Genomic DNA, 25,346 nt, shown 5'->3' with positions numbered 1-25,346 from the left:
ATCAGAGCACACGCTGTTCAGTTCGGTTTTCACGTTCTGCGTTTTCGTCTCAAAACCTCTCTATATATCTCTATATATCTATATATGTATATACATATAGATATATACACACACATATGTGCATACATATTATTTTATATTTATATATATACACATACATAGTTATAAAACATTAAAAAGAGCATTGGTGGATCAAGCATTGTTTTCCCCACGGAAAGAAAATAAAACAAAAATTACACATTAAAATTCAAAATGAGCTAGCAATGGCTTATCGTCCTAGTGTGCAATATGAAGGTTACAAAAGGCTAGACTTCGCACTGTCGGCATCTTCTTTTTTTCTTTTTTCTTTTTTTTTTTTTTGTTTGATTTTGCTACATTGAAAAAAAATTTTTTTTTTTTTCCTTTACAAAACTCCTTCCACAGACTCCCCGGTTCTGTGGTCGGGCACAAAGTCTGGGCGAATGCTCAGCAGCAGCACGTGGTGCCCACAGAATTCAGGAGGCTCTGGTAGGGGCTGTTGTAGAAAACCATTTGTTTCCTGTTGAATCAGGTACACTCCTTTTGACCACTCCTCCCTCCTGCTCCCTCTCCAGTTCAGATGGTCCTGGCTTTCTGGCTGTGGGCAGCCAAGAGGACAAAAAAAAAAAAAAAAAAAAAAAAAAGAAAGAAAGAAAAAAAAGAAAAAAGAAAAGAAAAAAAAAGTAAACCACTGCCCCCTGCAGCTGGTCAGGCTCCCCTTGGAGACCTCTGGGGAGGAGGCTCTGGGAGACGGCCCCTCCCCCAGGCTGGGCCTCGCGCTCTCCCTGTGGCCATGTCACAGGGCCCAACCTGAGACAGGGCTGGTGGCCCGGCCTGGAGTGAAGATGAACAGGAGTGGCCTTGGGCAGCCTGCCCTCCGTCCCTGTCGCCCTCAGAGCCATTGGCCGGGCACGTACCTGCCAGGTGGGCCCCGGCTCTGGGCTCGGTGACCTCATCGCTGAGGGAGGGTGGCAGGGGTGGGGGGCTGGGATTTGCAAAAGGAACCAAATCAGGGTGGGTTGCACCAGCAAAGAAGTATCCCAAAGAAAATAATAAAACAAACTGGGAAGAAAAAGCCCTATAAAGCCACACGCATAACCAATAGAGAAAAAACTCAAATGTTAAATTAACTACAAACTTGTATCAGTAATAACAGTCCTTTTTTCTTGTCTCTACGAAATTCAAGTTAAAAGTTGGAATCACGCAGCTCCCATCAGTGCTAGTGTAAAGACGGACAGCCTCAAACTGGTAAGGCCTCTAAACGCTAAACAAAACCCCACGTGAGCAATTGCACTCGGGTCTCCAACCTCAGGGCTGGTCCGGAGGCGGTCTGCGCTCTAGCCGCCCGCCTGCTTTTTTTTTTTTTCTTCTTTTGTTCTATGTAGAATAATAACCTTTACAGGAAAAATACTGTACAACTTTCTCGTATTTTTTTCCATGTTGACTATTAAAGCCCCAAACAGTCGCATCCTTCCTGTTCTCACCACCTGGGTGGCAGAGACGCCCTGCGGGCCCAGCAGCCCAGCACCAGCGAGCAGACGCACCCCTTCCCAGGCCCCAGCCCTCGGGACGGACACCCCGACCAGGCCCCGCGCTGGGGGCAGAGTGACCCGGAGCTCCCCGCTCTGCCGAGTCCAGGAGGTTCCCTCCGCGGTCCCTGTAGTGTCGCCCGCCGGACGCCGCCTGCCCCGCCCTCCCCCAGGGCCGGGAGGGAGGGTCTTAGCTGCACGAATGGGAGGCCCTGCCAGGTGCCACAGGTGCCGGCCCGCCTCCGGTGGTGAGGGGCGGGGGTCGCGGCGACTCCCGGTGCCCGTCCCAGCCCTGAGCAATGAGGAATCCCACCGGCGCGCTCGGGGGGCCCGGGGTCCGGCGCGGGGAGGGCGCGTGGGGCAGCCGCCCGGGGTCGCCGCCCTCCTCACCCTCCGGGCCTCCTGCCCCTCGTTCCCACCCCGGACAAGAGCACCTTCTATTTCCCTGAAGAAGATCCCCGAACTGCGGCTGAGGAGGGTCCCGGGCAGCCTCTGTCCTTCCGGCCGCCCAGCTGCCGCGCGGGCGGGGCGGGCGGGCGCGGGGGGGCAGCCCCGGAGCACCAGAGGGAGGCCCCCCGCCTCTGTCCTGAGACGGACTCGGGGTCCGGAAGCACCGGCGGGGCGGCCCCGGGCCCGGAGCGCCTCCCGACGCCGGGGCGCGGCGAACACCTAGCTCTGTACAAGGGAAGCTTTACATATAAATACCGTTTCTTACAAAATTGATACTAATAATAACAATAGGATAAAGCGGCAAGATCCCGAGGGCGCCGGGCGCGGCCGGACCCCCACGCGCCACGGGCCCCGCGGCTACGGGGAGGCGGCGGCGGCAGGCGTGGGGCCGGGGGGCGCGGGGGCGCCGAGGGCCGCCAGCTCCAGGCTCCGCGCCCCCGGCCCCGCCGCCGCCGCCTCGGAGAGCGACTCCTCCGAGTCGGTGCGCAGGTCCTCGTCGTCGTCGTCGTCCTCGTCGTCGTCCTCATCGTCCTCGTCGTCGTCGTCCTCGTCGTCGTCCGCCTCCTCCTCGTTCAGCTCCAGCTCCTCCTCGTCGTCCTCCTGCGACGACTCGCCGGCCGCGGGGCCGGGCGCGGCGGGGCCGGCGCGGGGCCCGGGGGCCTCGGGCGGGCGGGGGTCGCCCGCGTCGTCCGGCCCCCGCCCCGGGCCGGGCAGGAAGAGCAGGGCCGCGGCGGGCTCGGCGCCGGGCGGGGGCGCGCCGTCCAGGCTGGCGGCCGGGCCGGGCGCGGGGCCCTCGGCGCCGGGGGAGGCGGCGGCGGGCGGCTCGCCGCGCTCCTGCTTCTCGTGCTTGCGCTTGTGCGAGTCCATCTGCGACATGCCCACGACCGTGTGGCGGCAGCCGGGGTAGGTGCAGTGGAAGTGCGAGCACTTGAGCTTGTACTTGCAGTCGGGCACGGCGCAGTCGGCGCTCGAGCTGAACTGGCAGAAGCCCGCCGCGCTGATCACGTCCTGCTTGCCGTGGTGCTTGCGGTGCGCCGTGACCTTGGTGCTGTCGGTGCAGCGGAAGCGGCAGCGCAGGCAGTGGAAGTGCGTGCTGGTGCCCGAGAAAGGGCAGTCGGCGAAGTGGCAGCTGAGCGAGGCCTTGAAGCGCTTGAAGTCGTCCAGCACGAGGTTGTCCACGCGGTCGTGGTGCTGCGCGTGCTTGTACATGTGCGTGCGCCCGCAGAACTTGTAGCCGCAGTTCTCGCGCGTGCAGTGGTAGTGGGTGACCTTGAGCGAGAACTGGCAGGCCGCGTCCTTGCAGTCCTCGTAGAGGTCGAAGCGCCGGAAGCCCTCCAGCATCATGCCCTCGTCCAGCATCTTGCGCGAGGAGGCCGTCTTGCGCCGCTTGCCAAACGGTGACATGTCCTCAATGATCCAGAAGCGCTTTTTGGCCCCGGAGGCTGTCGGCATGGAGATGGTGTTCCCTGGGGAGGGGGGCTTGGTCAGCGCCCACGTGCGCACCCTACCCAGGATTACACCCACGCGATGTCCCCGATCTCGGCGCGGTGGGCGGGGGGGCTGCCCTCGGGGACAGCTCCGCTTCCCGTCGCTCTGGGGGCCTCTCCCAAGACCACCCCTCCCCCCCCAGGATAGCTGGGGAGCCCCAGGCTTCCCCCTTCGTCATCCGCATCTGCAGGCTGACCGCACCGGCCCGCCCTGGTGGGTGGCGGAGCAAGCAGCTCTGGGGGATGTGGGTGGGAAGTGAGGACACGTCCTGGCGCTAATTGAAGCTGAAGGGGGAATCTAGGTCGGCAGAGTGTAATTACCCAAGTTGGACGGGGGCCAGGACGCCATCACGCACCCACCTCTAATGAGGGACAGGCCGGCTCCTGCTCCCCGCCGGCTAACCAGTTTCCCGGGCTGCCGGCCTGTCTGCGCCTGGGACCAGCCTACTCGCAACCGGGATGCAGAGCGCCCTGGGGCTGTTTGGGGCTGTAACTCCCCGCCCCGAGGCACACCTTCTCCTAGGTACCAGAGGGTTCTTTCAGGTCTTGGGGTGTCCCGCCCCCAGTGGACTGGGAGAGGGCAGCTCTGCTGCAGGGCCAGGACTGGAGCCGGGGCTCGGCCCGCGATGGGCTCCATCTGTGCCCTCCCCCTCCTGGTCCCAACTGCTTCCCTGGGCTTAGGATGCCCCGTTGCCGGGGCCGCTTAATCCACTGCGTGGTTGTGCTTCCCGTTACTCCTTTTCTGCACAGGCAGCCGGGGAAGGGGTGGCCGTCCCGGGACTCCCTGCTCCACGCCCCAGGCCTAGCCCTCCCCAGAATGCGGGGTGGGCACCCTCCGGGCTTCTCCCACACGCTGACCCTCCCGGCCCTCCCAGAACCTGCTGAGAAGGCTCAGCCCAGGCACCAGCCCCTTCCATCTGGGGAACAGACCCAGTCCCCGCCTCAGCAGGTGGAGAGAACAAGGACTGTGAGGGGCTGGGGTAGCCAGCAGGGGGCAAGGAAGGGTCTGGGGCCTGGGGATCCGGGTGGGTGAGGAGTGGCTGCTTTGGGTCGGAGGTCACAGGGCTCTGGCTGGTTATGCCAGCGACAGAACAGGGGCTGAATTCCCTGAGGAGGAACCCCCTGCCTTGCTCCCTGCCATTCCCCTGGGCTGGCCCAGTGCCTGGCAGTCGGGCAGAACGTGAGGTAAGAATGCATGGAGGAAGAGGCAGAGCCAAGGTGGTGATGGCACCAAAGGGCAGGGGAGGGCAGGTCCCGTGCCTGCCAGGTGGCAGGTACAGGGTGGGGCTGGGAGGCACCTCTGCCGTGGAGCACTGCCCGCGGCCTGGGCCTCTTCCTGCTTGGCTCCGGGGCTGGGGGCTCAGGCTGGTGTCAGGATCCTGCAAACCTGGGCGGGTCCCAGGCACTAGCAGCTTTCCCAAGAACATCTCTGCCCCTCTCTCGTGCTGGGCCCCGGGTGACGTCCTCAGAGCAGGAGGACAGGCTCTGCCTTGCCGCAGGGTTAGGGGGGTGGGGCGGGCACGGCCATCGTGGGGTTCTGGCCAGTTGCTGAGCTGGGGTGAACCCCAGGGAGCCCTGGCAGTGATGTTCTGGCCTGCCCAGTGCTGGGCAGGAGCCGAGAGGCACTGTCCTCGGGACAGGGACCAGGCTCTCTGGTCTTGGCGGGTGCTGCGCTGTGAGGGGTGCAGAGTGGCCGTGTCCTTGACCCAGCAGGCCACAGAAAAGGGTCAGATCCTGGACCGTGGCCTCGAGGCTCGGCCAGGGTGACAGACAGCGGTGGAGAAGGCATGTGTGAGTTACCTGCGGCGTCCTGAACTAGGGGGGCGTCACTTTTTACTGGAGTTGGAGTGGCAGTGACGGGCGGGAAGCTGGGCGGGCTGCTGATGGGGTGGGCCAGGCCCCGGGTGGCTCCGAGAGTAGCACTGAGCAGAGAGTATGAGAGACAGGGTGGAGAAAAGAGGCATGGGAGGGAGGGGAGGGGCGCCCGGAGCACGGCCGGAGAGAAGGATGGGGTCAGTGGGGGCTGCGGAGCCACGCGGGCAGCCTCGTCACCAGCGGCGGCAGGAGGAGGAGGAGGAGGAGGAGGAGCCGGGCAGCCTGGAGAGGGTGGAGAAAAGCAGAAAAAAAAAAACCAAAACAAAGAACAAACAAAAAAGAACCAAAATGAGAAACCCAATGGCAGAAGCAAGTATGATATGAAAATACGTGGACAGAGGAGGAGCAGACAGACGCCACGAAGAAGAGAGGGGAGGAGGTGGCAGAGGAGAGCGAATGGGAGGGAGAGGCGGTGCAGGGAGAGGCCACGGCGGGCTGGGGAGGGCCTGCGGCAGAGCCCAGCCTGCGGAGGACCCCACTCTGGGGCCCAGGGACCGTGCTGGGGACAACGGCAGAGGGGCCAGAAGAGGGCCCGGGGCTGGGCGGGGCCCACCTGCCCCTCTGGCTGGGGGCTGTGCTGCTTTATTCTGTAGCTCACAGCTCAAACCCGGGTTCTTTCCTGGAAACGGAAGCCGAGGGCAGAGTGCTGGGGAGATGGGCAGGGTGGCAGCAGGCGGGGACCCACGTCCCCCAGACCAGCCAGCTCTGCCACGGCCTGGCCCGTCCTCCTTTGAGGCCACTTGAACGTGAACCTCCTGTCCTAAGCCAGACCCAGCATTGCTGGGCCTCGGAAGGAGGGGCCTGTCCCAGGCTGGGCGCTCCCGGGCCCCCGCTGTCCCTTCCTGGCCGCCCGCTCACCTGCTGCGGTGCTCTCGTTGCCCACAGGGGTGCTGGAGCAGCTTCGGTCCATGGTGGAGGACTCAGAGGACATGGCGCCCGGGCTGCAGCCAGTGTAATCCATGTACTCGTCCGTCTCGGTGTCCATCAAGCTCGGGGGGCCCTGAAAGGAAGCGGGGGCCCTGAGGAAGCTGGGCTGGGGGCTGTGCTGCCCACAGGGGCAGGCTGTCGCTTTGGGCGGCCTGGCCCACCACCCGGAAGCAAGAGCGGGACACGAGTGATGGCCTCTTGCCACCCCGGGTCGGGGAGCGGCAGCCTGCCCGCCGGGCTCACCTGGGAGGAGGGCACGCGATCGAAGTTCTTCCCCAGCATCCTCCTCATGTGCTTCCGGGCGTGGGAGGTCATCTGGTGCTTGAGGAGGAAGGAGAACTGGCAGCCCTCCCGGATGCAGTGGAAGTGGCTGTTCACCTGGTTGTACTTGCAGCCTGTGGACACAGCCCCACTCGGCCGTGAGCCTCCGCCGCCGGCCAGCGCTCACGGCACCCCCTGCGTGTCGGGCACTGTTCTGGGCACGGGCCTACGTGGCCAACCAGGCAAATGGCTTCTGGGGAAAGGGCGCGTCCCCTGTGGTGGTGTTCCCGTGAGGAGGGCTTCTAGCACCCTCTCACCCCAACCCCAGAAAGTCCCAGGCCCACTGGCTGTCCAAAGCCTGGCTCTCGCCTCCAGCCTGCACGCACGGGACAACAGCAGGCTGGGCCCAGGCCCCCGGGCAGGGGACCCTAATGACCTGTCCACTAGGTCAGCCACCTCCCAGCAAGCCACCTGTCCCCACATCTCCTCTGGGGAGCCCAGGCGCTGCCTGCCCCCAGACCTGTCAAGATGGCTGCGAGCCGGCTGGCCCTCTGCCCTGCCCCGCCCCACCTCGGCTTTGCTCTGGGCGGAGAACAAATAGAGTGAGTCGGACTGAAACGGTATCAGCAGAGGGCAGGTGAAGGCCTGCCCGTTGCCATGGCACCTGAGCCGGCCAGGTGTCTTATATCATCCCCCAGCTTTGTTTGGCCCCAGCTACCACCCAAAACACCCAAACTGAGTAAATAACGGCAACTGCGGAATACCCTGACACCTGTAAACTGAGCCCAGGGACAGCACAGGCCACCGAGGGTTGACATCTGTTGCCGTGATTACCAGCCCTCTCTCAGGCCATTAATGATTTCTGAATTAATTCTTGAAGGAAAGGTTTGTTCCCGTTCTTTTCTGGCAGTTGACTTTTGACTGCCTCATCCTCCCCCTATGCAATGGCCGTCGGCTGCAGGCAGCGGCCCCACCTCTTCTCCCCCTGGACCCTGCTGCCATGACCACCTGAATCACAGCAGGCCTTGCATGCAGCCCAGGTGTCTGCACCCGGCCTGCCTGCCTCCCACCTGCCTTCCAGCTTCCGGTCTCCTCATGGGCAGACTCCTGCCCCACATCTGCAGGCCCGTGAACGCGTGGCTCCATCCTGAGGCGGGAGGATGGGCTCTGCCCTCTCTCTGCTGGTCCTGGAGCCCCCTCCCCACAGCATCCCCAGGGCAAGCTGGGGCCAGCGAGCTCCTCGGGGAGGCCTTGTTCCAGGGCTGGGGGGCAGCTTCCCTGCCAAGGGCTCAGCTCTCAGCAGCAGAGTTAACTCCGAGGCAACTGCCCCTGAGCTCAAGGCCACTTCCTTGCCCCGTGGCCACCTCCTTCCAGGTCACCCCAGGTCACAGATGCTGTGTGCTGAGCCCACAATGTACGTGCTTCTCCCACCAGATCCCCAGCACCAAGCACAGTGCCGGCCACAGTGGACGCTCAAAAAAGACCGTAGCTGCCACTTCTACCCACCCCTCACCTCCTGCAACAGCACAGAGCCTGGCACACAGCTGCTCCTCTATAAACGTCTGCTGAGTGAATGAATGAACAAATGAACACACCACGGTCCATTTGGGATAAAACCCTAGTAACTTCAGGCGCTCCTAAGACTTGCCTGCAAGGCTCTCTTGAAAAGAAAAGGAAAAAGAACCAGCCCTGGGTGCCAGAGACGAGGCTCCGGGCATTTTCACTGGGGTGGGTGCAGTGCTGGGAGTCACCCTCACCCCTTTTCCTAGGCTCTTAGGGTTTTGACTGTTCTCCTGGTTTGACAATGCCTGGCCTGTGATATCGTGACATTTTCAAAAAACAAAACATGGAGCCTGATGTGCGGGGACAAGAAGTGGGTCCCAGGGCCTCAGGCGCCAGAGCCGCAGCCCTGCCACCTGCTGTAGTTCCCTACCCCCAGCCCTGGCCTTCGGTACCTAGCCTGCCGCACTCCTCACGCTTGGTGAAGTACTTGAATCCGTTGGCTGCCCGCCGCTCAGCTTTCTCATGCTTCTTTATGTGCCACGGCAGCTTGGTGGTGATGTTGGTCACAAAGTAGCAGCCAGTCCTGAGACAGTGGTAGTGCCCGCGCATCCGGAACTCGCAGTGCTGCAGGGAGGGACAGGAGTCAGGGCCAGGCAGGCGACTTCCGTTAAGCTCCCACCTGCTCCAGGCCTCTAGAGGGCTGTGGCAGGCGTGCGTCCTTCCACGCTCAGAATCAGCAAACACAACTGTGTAAAGACCTTTCACGTGTTAAAAAGCAGTAAGTCCCTTCTGTCATTTGATTAAAACATCCCACCTGGTATTGTTTCCATCTCTTTCTAAACCCACACCCAGCGCAGACATCACTAATCTACCTGAGCACTCTTGTCTGTGTGCCCAGACCTAGGCAGACGTCACTAATCTATCCTAGCACTCTTCTCCGTGTGCCCAGATGGAGGCTCAGACTGCTTCCCAATGCACTCTGCCAGGCAGCCCCTACAAGTCTCGGGAGTAGCCTTTATAATGAATCTGACCTGCCCTTCCTGTCTGGGGCATGGACAGTTCAATCTCTTTATCTGTCTAATGGGCCTATTTTAAAATCCTAGGCCTCTGGGGAAAGGGAGCATAGCTGTTCCAGGACGCGCAGAAGGATGCCAAGTGCACGGTGGCTGCCCAGCATACAGTCATCACTGAGGGTTAGGATGAAATGACCTCGCCAACTGAGCACCAAGCTGAACTCCTGCCCAGGGGTCTCCAGGGACCTAGGGGCAGACGGTGTCCTTCCCAGACTCTGGAGGAGGCCACTTACAAAAGGGTGTGAGACACGGAGCCTCGGCCAGGAGGAGCTGGCCCGGAGCCCTGCGCCTCGCTGCCCCCACCCCAGGCCCCACCCTGCCCGCACGTTGCTGACCTGGTTGGGACAGAGGCACTGCAGGGAGTAGTACGCAAACTGGTCTCGCACGTTCACCAGGTTGTTGTTGGGATTGATGTGGTCCAGGCAGTGGGACTCGGCCTTGCCGGAGGTTTTGCAGACGTACTTGCAGTTCCCAAAGAGACAGTGGAAGTGGAACTTGTTGGCGTACTTGCAGTCCGTTGCGAGGCAAGGATCGCTGGAATGAAACCACGGCCCAGAAGGTCATTGGCATTCCCGGCGCCCTCCCCGCCGGTGTCCTGACGTTTGCTCATGTTGGGGTTCCGCTCCCCACTCCCCTGTGGTGTAATCAAGAGGAATGGCCCCTGGGCTGCCCTCCTGCTCAACAGGCCCATTCGGCCAGAGACTACAGATCCCAGCATGCAGTCTTGCCTTCTTTTTAGAGCTCTGATGGCGCCGAAGGGACTGCGGTATGCAGGCTGCCCAGAGCACTGCATGCTGGGACACGTAGTTTCCGTGGCCACACCCCAGGATTACAGATAAGGATGGCCGCAATCACTTCGTGGATATGAAAATGAGCGATGGTGCTGCCGGGCCTGGCTGATGTGGCATGGGCAGTGCCCTGGCTGTGGCCGATTGACCGGGTGCAGATGGGTGGGCAGCCCTACCAGGAGGCTTTGCCACCACGAGGCCTTGGCCAGTGGGAACGTGTGCCTGGCGTCAGGTCCTGCTGAGGCTCAGCTGCTGGGGCTTCCAGGGTCAGCTCGGGGCTCGGGGCTGCCACCCACTCAGAGAACCTCACAAGCCAGCTGAGTGGTGGGGCGGCTGGGGGTGGGGAGGGGTGCTGGGTGAGCCCCCATGGCTGGCCTGCCCCGAGCAGCAGCCCCGGCTCCAGAGCTCTGCCTTCCAGGCTCCAGGCAGGTGCGGAGGGGCTGCACCGGCTTCTGCCCTGGCCGACAACACGGCCGCCCCCGACATCCACACTGGACCTGGGGTGGGAACTCCGACCAAGGCCAGGATGCTGAGCGGGCTGCCACTTTGGGGAGGCGAACAGAGGAAGGGAAGCTGGGAAAGGGAGAGAGAGGAGCACAGGTCCCCTTCCACGCCGTGGGCCCAGCCCCAGGTGCTCAGAGAGGGAGGACAGCTGCCACTCAGGCGGTGTGTGTTCACGTCCAATTTATTACTTTTATTGAGAACAGGAAGCCGCACATATCATGATACAGAGTCACCGTTCTCGCCGCAGGGAGACACCACCATCCAGCGAGGAAGGTCCCTTCCACCCCTGAGAGCTCAGACCATTGTGCAGGTGTGGGGGGGTGGCGCGCCCAGAGGAGGGCCTAGCCCCCTCGCCGCCCACCTATGACTTTGCTTGCCCTGCAGAGACTCAGCCACGGGTGTGAGCCACAGAGACCAACAAGGGGACCCGGAGGGAGACGCAGCCCGCCTTGCCGGGCGAGGACCACCACTCCCAGCCCACCCAGGCTGGTCCTCGCAGCGCCACCACTGGCCTCTCTGGAACAGTGGCCACTACCTCCACCATCTCCCCCCACCCCGGCCACCTGCTCCGGGAACAGGCAGTGAGGTCTGAGCAGCAGCAACTTTGGCTAGAAGGACATCACCCAGTGACCGTGTCCCAGAGGGGCTACTGCAGGGGAAGGAGCAGGGCCTCCTCAGCTGCCCTTACTAGCGCCTACTCCCGAGACACACGGGGGACACAGGACTCCCGGCTCATCGAGGGACTCACTTCTCCTGGAACTGGAGGAATCCGGGTTTGACCTGGGGCTTGGCGTTTTCTAGAGAAGTCGTTGCCAAGGGCGAAGTGGGCAGGTGAGGCACTGACGCTGGAATCTGAGGCATCTGGGGTATGGTGGAAGCCAGCTGCTTCCAGGCGAGCAGGGTGGGGCTGGAGGGCACGGCGGCCAGGCTGGGAGTGGGCCCCTCGAGAGAGGAAGCCGTGGCCGTGGTGATGGGAGGCGCTGGAGGGGATGAGGGGGCCAAGGAAGGTTTGGTCTCAGCAGCCGAGGCCGGGAAGGAAGCCTCCGCATTTCCTTTCACTGCTCCTCCCTCTGTCCGGAAGTGGAAGCTACGAGAGACAGGAGAGGGGTCTCAGGTGGGGGAGGAGAGGGCCTTTCCCTGGCACACCTGCCTGCCTGCCTGCCTATGTATGACCCCATCAGAAGCCTAGGGGGCCAGTGTCCCCACCGCATCTTCAGTGCCAGGTGCCAGAGGCCTCCCACCAGGAGGGAAGGACTGAGAACACACTGCTATGTCCTCTGATCTTGAACTTGGGCTCCTGGCTCTGCCCTAACTACACCTTCCTACTCGTGACCTTCCTGATGTGCTGTCCCTAGCCTCTCCCTACTCGGGAGGGATTGGGTACAGCAGGTCCTGGCTCATGAAGCCCGTCCTTCCAGAACCTGCTCCGACATTTAAAGGGGGGGGTCTCAGACCAGCAGCTGGGGCTGCCTAAGCAGTGAGAAGAGTCTGACCCGGGGCTTAGAGAGCGGTGAAGATCTGCTGTAAACGTTTACCAGTTCTGGGTTCAATTACAGTAGGCGGCTGAGCTTGCTGCTCAACGAATTGTACAAATTAATTTCATTATTTTTAGGTCAAAGAGAATCTACAAGTGCAGTACTGTGGCTTGGAAAAGCCTTCACTTAGGGTCCCTGCTGGGGTCAGAGCTGGGTCTCTCCAGCTGCCTCTGCAGGAGCATCTGTGGGAGGGAGGGCTGACGGCCGCATGGGCCCGGCGGGGAGAAGCAGCTCTTACTCAAGGCGGGGCCTGGGTGGGCTCAGAGGACCCGGCTGGGGGCTGAGCCAGTGGGAGATGAGGAAGCCTGCCTTTTGCCAGGCAGCACCTTCTGAGAAGCCAGCTCAGCTTCTGAGGTCTCGTGGGAACCGCACACGGGTCCTGCTTGGAAGGCTGCTAGAGGCCTGTGCACCCCCCAGCCCCACCCCGGCCCACCCAGCCCCGAGCCAGGCTGGGACAAGTGGGGCTGGGTTTAAACGGGCCCCCCGGACCCCCACTCACTTGGCGTGCTTGATGGCCCCGTCCAGGGTGCTGAAAAGCGCGCCGCACTCCTCCACCACGCAGTGGAAGTGGGCCTTGTGGAGGAAGTCACACTGGGCGTCGCAGAAGTCCTTGGTGCCAAACCTGGCAGAGGGGCCGGCTACTCAGAGGAGACCCTGGCGCTCTGGCGAGGCTGGGGGAACAGCCTCGTGGGGGGAACACGTGCCCCCGGGACGAGTGGGCGTGGCCCTTCCCTCCCCCTTTGCTCACACGGCAAGCCCCTCACCTGCGAAGGTAGACCTTCCAGGGCTCTGACAGCTTCTCCTGAACCAGCGCCTTCACGGCCTTGCCCAGGAAGGGCGAGGACTCCCCGGCGGGGCTCCCCTCCGCTTCTGTCTTGATGTTCAACAGGCTGCCGAGGTTGGGATTGCCCTGAGACATCTGCGAGGAGGACAGGCCCGTGCTTCAGGCTGGGGACCTCAGGACACCTGACCCGACTGCCCTGGGAGGAGTGGCAGCTCTGGGCCACTCGGGCCTCTCCAAACTGACCAGAGCATCGCGGTGCTGGCAGCCGGGAGGAGAGGAGGCCCGACCCCACACGGCTCTGGCTACGGAAGAGCCCTCACTGAGTGGACGCTGCCGCGGGCGGCCTGCGGCGCTGCCCCGGCCCCGTGGAGCTGCCGGGGCTCTGCCACACAAACCCCATGCTGCTAGGAGCCATCACTCAATCTGAGGCCGAGACTCAGGGCACACACTCCAGCCCAGCTTTCCCCAGACTAAGCGGCTCCCTGGTTATTCTCCTGCCAGGTTTTCAAAAGAAGTGCAGGAGGAGGAGGCATGGGGGGAACACGCACGAATTCCTTGAGAACAAGAGAAGGCACACAAAGGAGGAGCAGAGAGGGAGGGAAGGAGGCTCGTGGGGTGAGACCAAGGCAGGTTCGCTGCTGCTGGCAGAGGAGGGGGCGGGGGAGTCCGCGGAAAGTCTCGACCCACGTGGGGTGTGGGTCTCCGACAGGAGGGAACAAGGGGGTGCAGGGAGCAGTGACCCAAGAACGGAAAAGAGGAGCAAGAGAGCGAGCAGGGAAGGGTGGAAGGCAGAGGGCATGCGCACCGACGGGGGGCAGAAGCCAGTGGGAGGCCATGGGCCCAGCAGGAACCCCACTCCGTGAGGTCCGGCCCGGGCCCAGCTCCCTCCTCAATAGTCACTTGTGTACGGTAACCTAATTAATCTTGCTGTAGTCAAATTTATCACGTGAAGGGGGAAAATATATTTGCGATGGTGTATAATTTACAAAGACCCTGCATTATTTAAAATAAATATTCTGGAGCGACCTCTGCTGAAGGCGTCCGAGACCATTACTCAACCCAAAAAGTGGAAATTGATGCTTTGCTCCCACTTTGGTCTCCCCCTCCACCTTTATAAACAAACAAAAAAATATATAAAATTAATAAAATTAATAACCAAGAGTGAAAGAAGTTAGAGGGCTCCGGAAAAGCTTTTGGAGCCCTCCATGTGAAGGGAAAAAAAGGGTGTCAGAGGCTGGAATATATTTCTTCAGCCAGTTCATTAAATTAATTTGTAAGCAGTGGCTCTGAAATTATATCCGATGAAAAATGGCCTCAAAATTTAAATGGTACAAACTCATCTTATTAGAGGCAAAACATTAAAAAACAAACACATCCCCCCCACCCCCCCCAGCACAGCTTTAATTTCTCTGGGTGGGGGAATGGGAGGCGTGTGATGGATGGCTCTTACCTTATTCATAAGCGAGGATAAAAGAGATGAATTTGCCGGGACTGCGTGGCCATTTGATTCATTACTGGAACACACAAACCAAGGGGCTTTAGCTCAGACAGTACGTGGGACCGGGCCCAGAGACTCACCCCTCCCAGCTGGCCCCTGGGGCTCTGGCCCCGCCTGCTACATCTGCCTGGGCAGGAGGATGACCCCTTGTCAGGAGGGGTTGGCCCCTGGCCCCATGGAGTCTGGCTCTGAGGGTGCTGTCCCCAGAGCCTCCTGCAGAGGGGCAGAGCTGGGAGGCCTGGGCCTCGCCTCACCTGGGCTCCTTCAGAGTCAGGTCTAAACTGCGGTCCTGGGAGGCCTCGTGGGGACCTGGGGCGCCAGCACTCTCACCGGGCTCCTGCTTCACCGGGGCTGGGGGGAACCTGGCAGGGGTGGCCTGCTGCCCATTTCCTATGGGGGAGGGGGGAGGGAAGATGGTGTTAGAGGGACTGAGGGCTTCATATGGGCACAAACCGGAGCCCCCCGAAGTGAGGGTAGCGGGCCGGGTGGGCTGGGGCCCCTGGGGAGCCCTGGCTGCTGGTCAGCGGTTCTCCCCACTGACATGATCGCTTGTGATGCTTCCCCCTGTGTGGCAATTCTTCAAGTGATAATTATTGCAAAATTATGTCAAAGTTGTCCTGGCTCAGGGCCTCCTGGAGGAGAAGGGCGGGAGGATGGGGAGGGGGCTGGGACGGGGGCGGGGGCCCTTCCTCTTCTCCACCGACTGTCACAGTCAATTTGTGGAGCTGCCGCTTAGGCTTTTATTAAAGACTCTGTTAATGCTGAGGGAAAGTGGCAGATCGAGACTGGGAGCTGCGCCCCCTCCGCAGGTCCCGTCCCCACTGTTGCCGGGGCGACAGCCCTGCCTTCCACTGAGCATGCCCAGGAGGGGCATCTGCTGTGTCAGGGCTATGGAAGCTGACAGCCAATCAGAGCGGTTCAAACTATGTGACCTCGCCCGTCAAGCTGTCCAGGGCAGGGATATGAGGCCCACCCTGGCCAGGCTGGGCTGGACGGGGTGGGTGGGGGAAGCTGGCGGGGTGTAGGCATGGCGGGGAAAGGCCGGAGCTGAGCGGGCAGAGGATTCGGGAGGCCAAGCAGAACAGGGCAAAAGAAGTTGCTGACAGGAACATGTCCACCGAGCCTTTCCCCACAATCCCCAAGTGACTGAAATATTAATCTGCCCCAAGGCGCTGCAGCTGACGGAGAGCTGCTTCACAGACAGCAAGTGGCATTTTATTAAAAAATAAAGGAAAATGGCCCCCTTCCCTTCACTTGACCTTTCTTTTCGGGGAAGGAGCTTTTTCTAAAGAAAAGAAAGTACTTGACAGTCTGGCCACGGAGCCCAGCGTGGTCCCAGCCTGCAGGCACCTCGCCGGAGGCGCGCGGCCCCTGGCAGTCAGGCCTGACACCCACACTTGGAGTGGAAGGTGTGTCACAGCTGATAGGAGCGTCCCACTGGGAACATGATATTCAGTTTTCAGAATTCAGAGTCCACATTCCAGGAGCTCCCCAAAGCCACTTGCCCAGGGTACCTAGGGAAACAGGGCTCTGACCCTCCTGCCAAGCACTGGTCTCTCTGGGGGCACTGCGCAGAGCCCTGGGTGGGCTGCGGGGACCCTCAGTCTTGGCGGGTCTCGAGACAGTCTCACAGAGGAGCAGGGTGCCCGGGCTCAGAAGCCAGCTGTTGAGGTCCAAGTCTCGACTTGGCCACCTCCCAGTGGGTATACTTGGGGACAGACTATGCCCCACACTGTTCCATCAGCTCCACAAGGCAGGAGTGTTTGTCTCTCTTCTTCCCTGCCGTGTCCCCAGCACTGGCTTGGTGCCTGGCCTGCCAGCAAGCTGCCCTCAGTGAGCACCAGTGGTTGATAAGTGAATGAATGAAGGAAGGAATGAAGGAAGGAAGGAAGGAAGGAAGGAAGGAAGGAAGGAAGGAAGGAAGTGAGCCACATCCCAGATTTGAGCCAAACTCTTCTTAAGAATTTGACTAATGCTAATTACCCGGATGGGGGAGAACAGAGGGAGAGGAGTGAGGGAAACAGAAAAGCCAAAAAAAATCCAGAGAAAAAGAGTAAAAAATGTTCTCAAGAGCAGAAAACTTGGGAGAAAGGAGAACCTCTCTCCACGATGAGCCAGAGGAAGGACACAGATGTGACCTGGCGACTCCGACATGGCAGCCAGTGGCCGGGTCTGGCTCAAGTGAAAGAAATTCCAGTTGAAATCCAGGTCCTGGGTCACGCTAGCCAATTTCAAGCACTCAACAGCCATGTGACCAGTGGCTACCATATTGGACAGTGTGGAACAGAACGTTTCCACTACCACAGGAAGTGCGACTGGAAAGCGCTGATGGACAGGGAGACCCTGGGAGGGCATCCTTGGCCTTGACGGGCTGTCCAGGCACGAATCCCCTGAGCATCCCTGTACTGCGGCCACCCTGCCACTCGGCTGGACTCACACGCCCTCCCAGTCACCTGGAAGAGGTCCCAGGGAAACCTGGGGCTCTGGGACTGCTCCCACTAGGGGCTGGGAGCCCCTACTAGCCCAGGGCGACACGGCAGGGTCGGGGGGAGCTAGCGGTTGCCCCGGGATGCACAGGTACCCCGTGAGGCCGGGATTACTGCTTCCCCTTCACAGATTGAAAAAAACAGAAACAAGAGTTGCCTGGGGTGGGTGGGCCAGAAAGAGGGGCCCCGAATAGGAAATAAAGAGGATGGAGGCAGAGACCAGGCAAAGAAGGGGGCAGGGGTCTCGGGGGGCAGGGAACAGAAGACACTTCTGCCAAACACCCGCTGCTCGGCTCTGCACCGAGGCCAGAGAGCTCCTGGGGTTGGAGAGGTGCTCGCTTCCCAGGCAGGGCCCAGCCTGCTCACCTGGGTCAAAGGTGGCAGAGGGCTTGAGGGCGGCCGCAGCCAGCCTGGCCATCATGGGCGAGATGAGGCCCTTGCTCGCAGAGATCCTCTCCATGATGGAGGCAGGGGGCACCGGGACAGAGGCAGCTGCCGCTGCGGCCGAGTCGCCAGCTCCCGAGGCAGCCAGGGCGGGCGTGTCGGGGGTTACTGAGGCTGCTGTCCCTGATGACATGGTACCCATGAGGCCGGGGGCACCCACAGGCAGGGAGGTGTTGCCCCGGCCCGGAAGGATGGGGAAGTAGGGCGCGGCGCTGGGCAGGCCCGAGTTGGAGAGGGCCAGCGCCAGGGGGATGGATCCAGGCAGGCCCTGGGCCAGCAGCCCCGAGATCTTGCTGTTGGGAGGCTTGGTGGCACTGGGCCCAGCCTCGGAGGTGGCAGTGGCGGTGACCAGGGAGGCGGAGGATTGCTGGCTGGTGGGGGAGGCGCTGAGGCTGGAGTTCTTGCTGCTCAGGGCAGAGAAGTCAACCAGGTCGTCGTTGCTGGACTCCTCGTGCTCCGTGTCCTTGGCGCCCAGCAGCGAGGGCGGCAGCCCCAGCATGCCCGAGCCCGAGGCGCGGATGTGCCGGCGCTCGTGCTTGCGCTTGTGGGAGGTCATCTGGCTGGTGGAGGTGAAGGTGAAGCCGCAGCCGGCGCGGATGCAGTGGAAGTGGTTGGTGGCCTTGCTGTACACACAGCCCTCGTACTTGCACTCCTCGTACTTGTAGAACTTCTTGAAGCCATCCTTGGCGTAGGCGTCGTCCTTGATGTGGTAGCTCTTGTGCTTCTCGATGTCACACTTGTTCTTAAAGGTGAATGTGCAGCCGGGGCGCCTGGCAGGACATCGGGAGGCTGTCATGGGGCCTCACAGGGCCAGGGGGAGGCCCTGCCCTGCTCCCACGGTGGCCCTGGGAGGGATGGGCCTCTGGATGGAAGACCAGGCCAGAAACTAAGGCGGGGCCTCTGAGCAGCCCTCTGCTGCTGTTCCTACTCCCCTGAGGAGGTGGGGCCCCGAGCCACCCACGGCCTGGGGCCCTGCCTGCCGTCCCTCCCCAGGCCAGGAGGCCTCCCCGGCTGCCTCCCGCTCACCTGCAGTGGAAGTGCGTGGTCTTCTGCCCGTAGAACTGGCAGTCGGCCGTGCCGCAGTCCTCGGTGGCTCGGAAGCGCTGGAAGCCGTCGTTGATGAGCTGGGTGTTCTTCTTATGGAAGTTCTCGTGGGTCATCACGTCCGACGTGCTCGTGTACACCTTGTTACAGCCCACCTGCAGGGGCCAGAGTGGCAGTCAGGGGAACCGAGGCCAGGCACCACGGCGAGGTCAGAGCGGCTGTGCTGCTGGGTGCAGCTGAGCCTGCTCGGGGGAGCTTCTGCACCTGTAAACGTCCAACTCGGGGCACCGAGGTTAAGGTAGGACGACCCCTCAGGCCCCCAGGGCCTGGCCCGTGCTGGGCGTGGGCCGTCCTCAGAGAGCCCTGGATACGTCCCCACACAGGCGTGGGAGTCCCATCCTGCAGGAGGTGGCTTGGGGGTCCCCAGTCTGTGGCTCTACCTCTAAAGCCCCCGGGGGTGAGCAGGGCTGGACCCTGGGGCCTGGCGGTCACCTGTAGGCCGGGGACTTGTTTGGCAAACAGTTTCTGGCACAGGGCCTTCCCTACCCCACCCTGGCTGGGCCAAGGCAGGCAACGTTGCCATATTGAGTAAAAACCAGTGGAATCTGAACACTCTTGAGGGCTGGACCGTGCCAGTGTCTGCACCATCTCAGAGCCCAGAGAGCGAGCCCCCCTCTCCTCCTGGCCCAGGTTGTTTCACGGAGGCCATAACAACCCCCTGACAAATACCGGGGGAGGCGCAGGGCTGCTATTTGCAAACCAAAGTCGCTCCCCCTGGACCTGACACCTTGAAAAAGCCCAGACTCTGCGTGGCATTAAAGCAAAGAATTAAACAAAAACCTCCTCAGGAACCGTTTGCAATGCTGCTCTTGGTGTTAAAGGCTGAAAAATGTCGGTCTGTATAAACAGCTCGCTGAATTTCACCCGCACCAAGTATGGCCATGGGGAAGGCCCCACCCTGGCCCACCGGACACTGCCCAAGCCTGAGCCCCCGGGACTCTCTCCTCTGGCCGTCCGGCCCTGGGAAGGGACACAGGGAGCGGCGCTGCCCGCGGCTGGCCTGCCTCCGCGGCTGGGGGAGGGGAGGGCGGGGCACCTGCATGCAGTGGTAGTGGGTGCTCTTCCCGTTGAGGTGGCAGCCGTGGTAGTAGACGCTGCAGTCGTCCAGCGGGCTGAAGCGCATGAAGCCGTGCTGCAGGGAATTGTCCCGCTTCTTGTGCATGTTGTAGTGCCGGATCACGTCCTGCTTGCTCGTGAACCTCTGCCGGGAGAGGGCCTGGTGGGCAGGAGGCTGGGCCTGGCCCCAGGGCCCTCCGGTCTCCTTATAAGTCATCCTGTTGGGTCGAGGCAGCCCAGACTGCCCCAAGGCCAGCACCCTGGACTTTGGAGGGAACAGTTCCAAAGGTTCCAGAGCCACAGACCCTTCCCTGACCTCCCCGTAGTCTCCCCATCGGCAGGCCCAGAAGCAGAGAAGATAAATCGGGCCAGGCCTTTCAGGGAGGAGCTCTGATAGGTGACAACTCATTGTGTCTACTGCCACCTGTGGGCTCCGCCAAGCTGGGCTCCCTGGTGAGATGGAGGCAGTGGCCTCCTGCACAACACCCGCACCCACCTCCCGCCTCTCGTTCACTTGCTCTGCACCTACCAGAGGGTGGCTTTGAACGTAAGGGCCGATCTGTCTGAACCTCAACACAACCATCTATAAAATGGGGCAGTAATGCCAGCCTCTTAAGGACACTGGGAAGACTCGATTAGATAAGGTTCGCAGGCTGTCTGCACAGTCCTTGGTGCGTGGTAGACTCAGCGAATGGGAGCTTGAATTATTACCACTGGGGACGCAGGTGGCTCCAGACCCTATCAGATGCCTGTGGGCAGCAATCTGGGAACGAGAACAGGCTGGGAGCTTTTCTGGGCTCTCTGCCTGCCCAAGTCAAATTCAGGTGGCCCAAGCAGAACCGAGTGACCTCGTCCTGCTTTCAAGAGGCCCCTCCGCTGCTGTGCCAGCCCGCAGGAGCGGGGCGGGTGCCCGTGGGACATACCTGGTAGTTGCACTCGGGGTCGAGGCAGTGGTAGTGTTCGCGGTACTGGTAGGCGCAGTGGATGTGGCCACAGTGCTGACTGCCTGAGAACCTGCAGGGAAGAGGGGGTGGACTCAGGCCTCTCTGGATGCCAGCTCCAGGGTCCTCGGCCTGAGCGGCGAGTCCGTGCCCGTGCTCCAGGGAACTGCTGCTGCGGTTCAGGGGCCCTGGGTGGACATGTGGAGGGGCAGAGGTGGTCTGCTGGGGTGAAGGAGCAGAGGCTGAGAAGGCTAGGGCGAGTGACGGGGCCGCTGGGAATCCCAGACCCACTGAGCTGCAGACCCAGCCTTATCTGCCCCGGGAGGGAGTGCCAGGTGGGGCACAGAGTCCTGGCACCAAGATGGGACGAGGAAGCTAGGCCAAGCCAGAAGCCAGAGCAGGGTCAGGGGAAGAGACCTGGGGTGGGATGGGATGGGATGGGATGCTGAAGGCACGAGCCCCCGAGGTGGCCCAGTTGCCGTTTCTGCAGGTGCTGCCCGCCCACCCCTGACTCAGTGCTGGGCCAGGTGCTGGGGACTCCAGCTGCGCCAGCCCAGGGCTCTGTTGCTAAGAGGTGTTAAAGGGCTCTCTCTGTTCTGGGCTTTCCTGACACTTGAAACAGTCCAAGAGTCATGAATTTTTAAAGCGCAGCATCTGTTTGGCTTCCCGTGGCAGGGAGCGCGCTCTCCGGCCAGCTCCGTAGCCAGGAGCTCCGTGCTGCCTGGCCACCACCTGCCCTTCCAGAGTACCCCAGGCCTTCTCCAGGCCCCGATGCTGCCAGGGCGGGGGTCTCACAGCCTGGACGATGGCCACGGGGGACAGCACCCCGTGACAACTGTGGACAAGGTGGTGGGCTCAGCCCGCCTGCCCCAGTGCGCTGCGCATGGTGTGGGGCTGAGGGAGGGAAGCCCCTCATGAGGGGAGAAACTCTTGCAAATAAATATTTAAGCTGAAGCTGCCAAAAGGGCCATCTGCTGAGGCACTAATAATAATGGCAATAATAATAATAAAGAGAGCAGAGCAAAGCTGAAAAGACAGGGAGGGAGACACAGAGAGCGACGGCAAAACTATGGGAGATCAACAGAAAGACGGCTGCCAGGGCACAGCCCGGCCTTGTGCTGCGTCCCCAGGGGCTGGCCGCTGGGGGCTTGAGCGGGGCGGGGAGCGGGTGGAATCTGAAGGTTCTTCACATGCCAATCCCACTGCCTTCAGGATGTAAAGGGGCAGGTCTGGAGTTAGGTGGTGAGGGGGGAGCACACTGAGGCCACCCGCCCACATCCCTTCTCATCCCCAACCGTTCCACAGGGGCCTGCAACCCCCCCTGCCCCACCCCCACCCGGCCCCAAGTGGAGCCCTTTTTAAAAATTTTTTTAAAATGTTTATTTTATTTATTTATTTATTAAATTTATTTATTTTTTGCTGTGTTGGGTCTTCGTTGCTGCGCACGGGCTTTCTCTAGTTGTGGTGAGCGGGGGCTACTCTGTTGTGGTGCGCGGGCTTCTCATTGTGGTGGCTTCTCTTGTTGCGGAGCACGGGCTCTAGAGCGCAGGCTCAGTAGTTGTGGCACACGGGCTCAGTAGTTGTGGCACACGGGCTCAGTAGTTGTGGCTCGCGGGCTTTAGAGTGCAGGCTCAGTAGTTGTGGCGTGTGGGCTTAGTTGCTCCGCGGCATGTGGGATCTTCCCGGACCAGGGCTTGAACCCATTCCCCCTGCATTGGCGGGCGGATTCTTAACCACTGTGCCACCAGGGAAGCCCACAGTGAGCTGTGGAGGGGGGGCCTGCACTCACCTGTGGCCGGGCCCTGCCTTCGGGCCCTTTCAGGTACCCCAGTCCTGCCTGGGGTACAAGCTGCTTAAGGGCATGTGGCCTGGACCACATGAAGGGGGCGGGGGCTCTGAGATGGGGCAGAGGGCAGGCCTGGGGAGGGTTTGGAAGCAGGAATGCATGGGGGCGGGGAGGCAGCAGGCACCTTGGTACTAGTGGTCACATGGACGTATGGTCCCATGGTCCCCAGGCATTCCTGCCCCCACCCACCTTCTCTCCATGGCAGTCTCCTCCCCAGGGGCCTACCTGGCAATATATTTCTGGTAAATGTTTACATCTTCAGTGACAGCTGGTTTATCTGTGGGCAATCCGTTCCTGGTGAGAGACACACAGGGCACAGCTGATTAGCAGACGAGGTGGTCTCATGCCCCAAGAGTGTCTGGGGGCAGCTCCCTGCCCTGGGGCCCTGGCCCTTCTCTCGCTCACTGTGTAGTGTTCCGGGCACTTAGGGTGGGACTGGAAAAGTCCTTCGGCAGAAAACTAGCACAGGTTCAATTAGCCCACCTTTGGCAAGGGCTGGGCCGTCTTCAGCTGGCAGGGCTGGAGGGCCCTACCTTGGGCGTGGATCTGACCTAGAGTCCAACAGCATAGGAAGCCTGGGAAGCTGGGGCCTGGCCGCCTTGCACACAGAGAGTCAGGATGCTGCTGGCTGAAGAGGGGTACCAGGTACCACTGGGGAAGACGCCAGGGGAAAGGGCAAGAACAGCACCAAGCAAGTGTGGCTGGGTGGTTGGAAAGGCCTCCCCGACGCCGAGGGCAGCTCCCTAGATCTACTCCCAGGTTTCTGGACCCGCCTCCAGGAGGGATGGTTGAGGGGAAGGGTCTCACTCAGCCCCACACATTGATCCATCAATTATTTTGCCATTGTCTGGGGCTTTGCGCTGGGTGTGCCCACCCCACCCCAGCCTCCTACCTTCTCTTGCTGCCCTCCCCATGGCGCAGGCTCTGAACCTGGGAGCCCTGGCCACCAGCCTGGAACCCAGAACCCCCAGCCCGGAGTAGGGCTTTCCCAGCCAACCATAAGCCCGCAAATGGCCCTCATGGTGGCAGGCAGAGAAAGCCTGTCACGGGCACATGGGGGTTACAGTACCCTGTGGCATGTGTGTTAGCAGATGAGCACGTGCACAGAAGTACAGGCAGACCCTGGAGATACTGCAGGTTCACTTCCAGACCACCGCCATAAAGTGAATATCGCAATAAAGCGAGTCACACGAATTTTTTTGGTTTCCCAGAGCGTAGAAAAGTTACGTTTACACTATACTGTAGTCTATTAAGTGTGCAATAGCATTATGTCTGAAAAAGCAATGCATATGCCTTAAATAAAAAACGCTTTATTGCTAAAAAATGCTGACCGTCATCCGACAGTGCAGGGTTGCCACAAACCTTCAATCTGTAAAAATACGCAATATCTTCGAAGCGCAATAAAACAAGGTGTGCCTGTACCCGCTGTGAGAGCGTGTGTGCGCACAGCAAGATGTATAGTGTGCGGGTCCATGAACCGAGTCTGAGCGATTATGTAGGCAGAGGAGTGTGTGTGCGTGTGCGTGCATGTGTGTGTGCGTGCGCACGTGTGCGGAAGCATGTGTGTGAGAATCTGGGTGCACAGTGGATGTGCATAAGGTATGGGTGTGTGTGTCCATAAGTGTGAGCTTCAGAGGCAGGAAGTGGGCCTCCGGGCCACTCCAGTCCCGAGTGCAGGGCTGGCAGTGAGGGTGGTGCACGCCTTACTTGACAGTGGAGACGGTCCCCGTGGTGATGGAGTCTGTTTTGGAGAAGGTTGACTTCAGGTACTCGGGAGTGTTGAAAGGCAGGGAGGCAGGTGGCTCAGGGCCTGGCCCGGGGGCACTGGGAGCAGTGGGCACGCTGGCGAGGGGTGCAGGAGCCAGGCTGGGGGTGGGCGGAACCTTGGCGGGGCCCGGCTTCTGGATGGCCCGGACGTCGTACTTGGAGGGGCGCCCCACCTTGCCCGTCTTGAAGGCGATGGCCCCTCCCATGTCGGGGCTGCCCTCCCCGGGTTTGAAGAGGTGCAGGTACTTGACGTTCTCCAGGTCGTACTTAGACGGCTTCTTGTAGGCGCTCCCGTTCTGGGGCCGCAGGTTCTCACCCGTCTTCAGTTTCTGGATGAAGAAGTCGTACTTGGAGGCACGGGCCACCAGGCCCTGCATGGGGACACTGCTGTGTGAGGGCAGGGGCAGGATGGTGGCCTTGGTCTCCAGGTGCGCGGTGCTACTGGGCAGCCGCAGGCCAGGCAGTGAGCCCAGGGCCTCTTTGCCGGCCCGCCCCTCGGCTGTGGTGCCGTGGGCCGGCCAGGACAGCTGCTCGCCGGCCTTGAGCTTGCGGATGTACTCCTCATACTTGGAGAACCGCGCCCGCTTGCTGAGGGCATCCTCGGAGGCGGGCAGCACGGAGGAGGTGGCCGCCTCGGGTGTGGAGCCCGCGTGCAGCTTCTCGAAGCTGATCTTCCTGGCCAGCTCGTCCCTCGTGTTCTGGTCGTCATAGCCAAACATGCCAAGGAACTCGGTCATGGTGGAGGCCGCGTAGTCCCGCAGCGAGGAGGCCTCGCCTACGGCAGGGAGGAGAGGGGCTGTCACCTCTGGGAGGGAGCAGGGTAGCCAAGGGACAGGACCCGCCCCCCCCCCCCACACACACCCGCCCCCCACCGCCCTGCCCACAGAGGGAGGGGGCCGGCCTGGGGAAGGGGTGGAGCGGGACATGATCTATGGACATTTGGCTCACTTGTTAGGTTTTACGACTCTTAAATTAATTTGTTTAAAAAAAAAGTAATTAATACTGGGGTAAAATAAAACGAGTTCATCAATGCCAGGAAAATCAATTTCCTAAATGTTCTGGCCGATGGCTTTTCAGTACATTAAACAAAGTTTCATAAATGTCTCCGCTCTCTCGCCTTGGCCTAATATGAAGGAGAAGTCATTTTACTGGAAGTAAGGCCAGATCCCAACCTGCCTCCCAGGGTGGGGGTGGGAATGGGGGCTGGGGACAGGTAGGGCTCTGAGCCAGTGGCTGGGCCATCAGGAGGGACCCCAGGGGCTGAGGGAGCCACTGGGGATGGGGTCAGGGGTGGGCCTGGCTGAGCCTGCCTGGAGGACCCTCCCTGGCCCCCACAAATGGACACACAGGCCCCTTATCCCTGGGAGGATGAGAGGCTCGCCCCAAGCCTCCTCAGGACCTGTCCCCTTGGCCCTTCCCGGCCCCCCAGGCTGCTGATGGCCCCAGACAACAGGGCCGACGGGGCAGAGA

General features: G+C 61.1%; 1 protein-coding gene across 25 annotated transcripts in view; it reads right to left on the bottom strand.

Moving 5' to 3' along the window:
* Positions 1 to 366: 366 nt before the first annotated feature.
* Positions 367 to 25,346, bottom strand: part of CASZ1 (castor zinc finger 1) — a 156,556-nt gene continuing 131,576 nt past the window's right edge. For 17 of the 25 annotated variants that reach the window (XM_082416743.1, XM_082416736.1, XM_082416744.1 and 14 more), the window contains 17 exons: positions 23,817 to 24,651; positions 22,335 to 22,403; positions 20,246 to 20,336; positions 19,303 to 19,587; positions 18,189 to 18,361; positions 17,085 to 17,932; positions 14,487 to 14,622; positions 14,185 to 14,248; positions 12,715 to 12,869; positions 12,450 to 12,572; positions 11,164 to 11,502; positions 9,459 to 9,657; positions 8,503 to 8,674; positions 6,530 to 6,681; positions 6,218 to 6,359; positions 5,285 to 5,581; positions 367 to 3,463 (listed from right to left, as the gene is read on the bottom strand). In XM_082416743.1, the coding sequence (XP_082272869.1) occupies positions 2,355 to 3,463; positions 5,285 to 5,581; positions 6,218 to 6,359; positions 6,530 to 6,681; positions 8,503 to 8,674; positions 9,459 to 9,657; positions 11,164 to 11,502; positions 12,450 to 12,572; positions 12,715 to 12,869; positions 14,185 to 14,248; positions 14,487 to 14,622; positions 17,085 to 17,932; positions 18,189 to 18,361; positions 19,303 to 19,587; positions 20,246 to 20,336; positions 22,335 to 22,403; positions 23,817 to 24,651 (5,189 nt within the window). In that variant the 3' untranslated portion in view covers positions 367 to 2,354. Of the gene's footprint in view, positions 3,464 to 5,284; positions 5,582 to 6,217; positions 6,360 to 6,529; positions 6,682 to 8,502; positions 8,675 to 9,458; positions 9,658 to 10,578; positions 11,503 to 12,449; positions 12,573 to 12,714; positions 12,870 to 14,184; positions 14,249 to 14,486; positions 14,623 to 17,084; positions 17,933 to 18,188; positions 18,362 to 19,302; positions 19,588 to 20,245; positions 20,337 to 22,334; positions 22,404 to 23,816; positions 24,652 to 25,346 lie in introns of those variants that run through there. The other 8 variants (XM_082416748.1, XM_082416733.1, XM_082416732.1 and 5 more) reach the window with 8 other exon arrangements.

This window comes from Balaenoptera physalus (genome assembly GCF_965194825.1).
Source record: "Balaenoptera physalus genome assembly, chromosome: 1".
Classification (NCBI taxonomy): domain Eukaryota; kingdom Metazoa; phylum Chordata; class Mammalia; order Artiodactyla; family Balaenopteridae; genus Balaenoptera; species Balaenoptera physalus.
The sequence above is the reverse complement of the archived record's forward strand: the minus strand, read 5'-3'. Positions and strand labels throughout refer to the sequence as shown.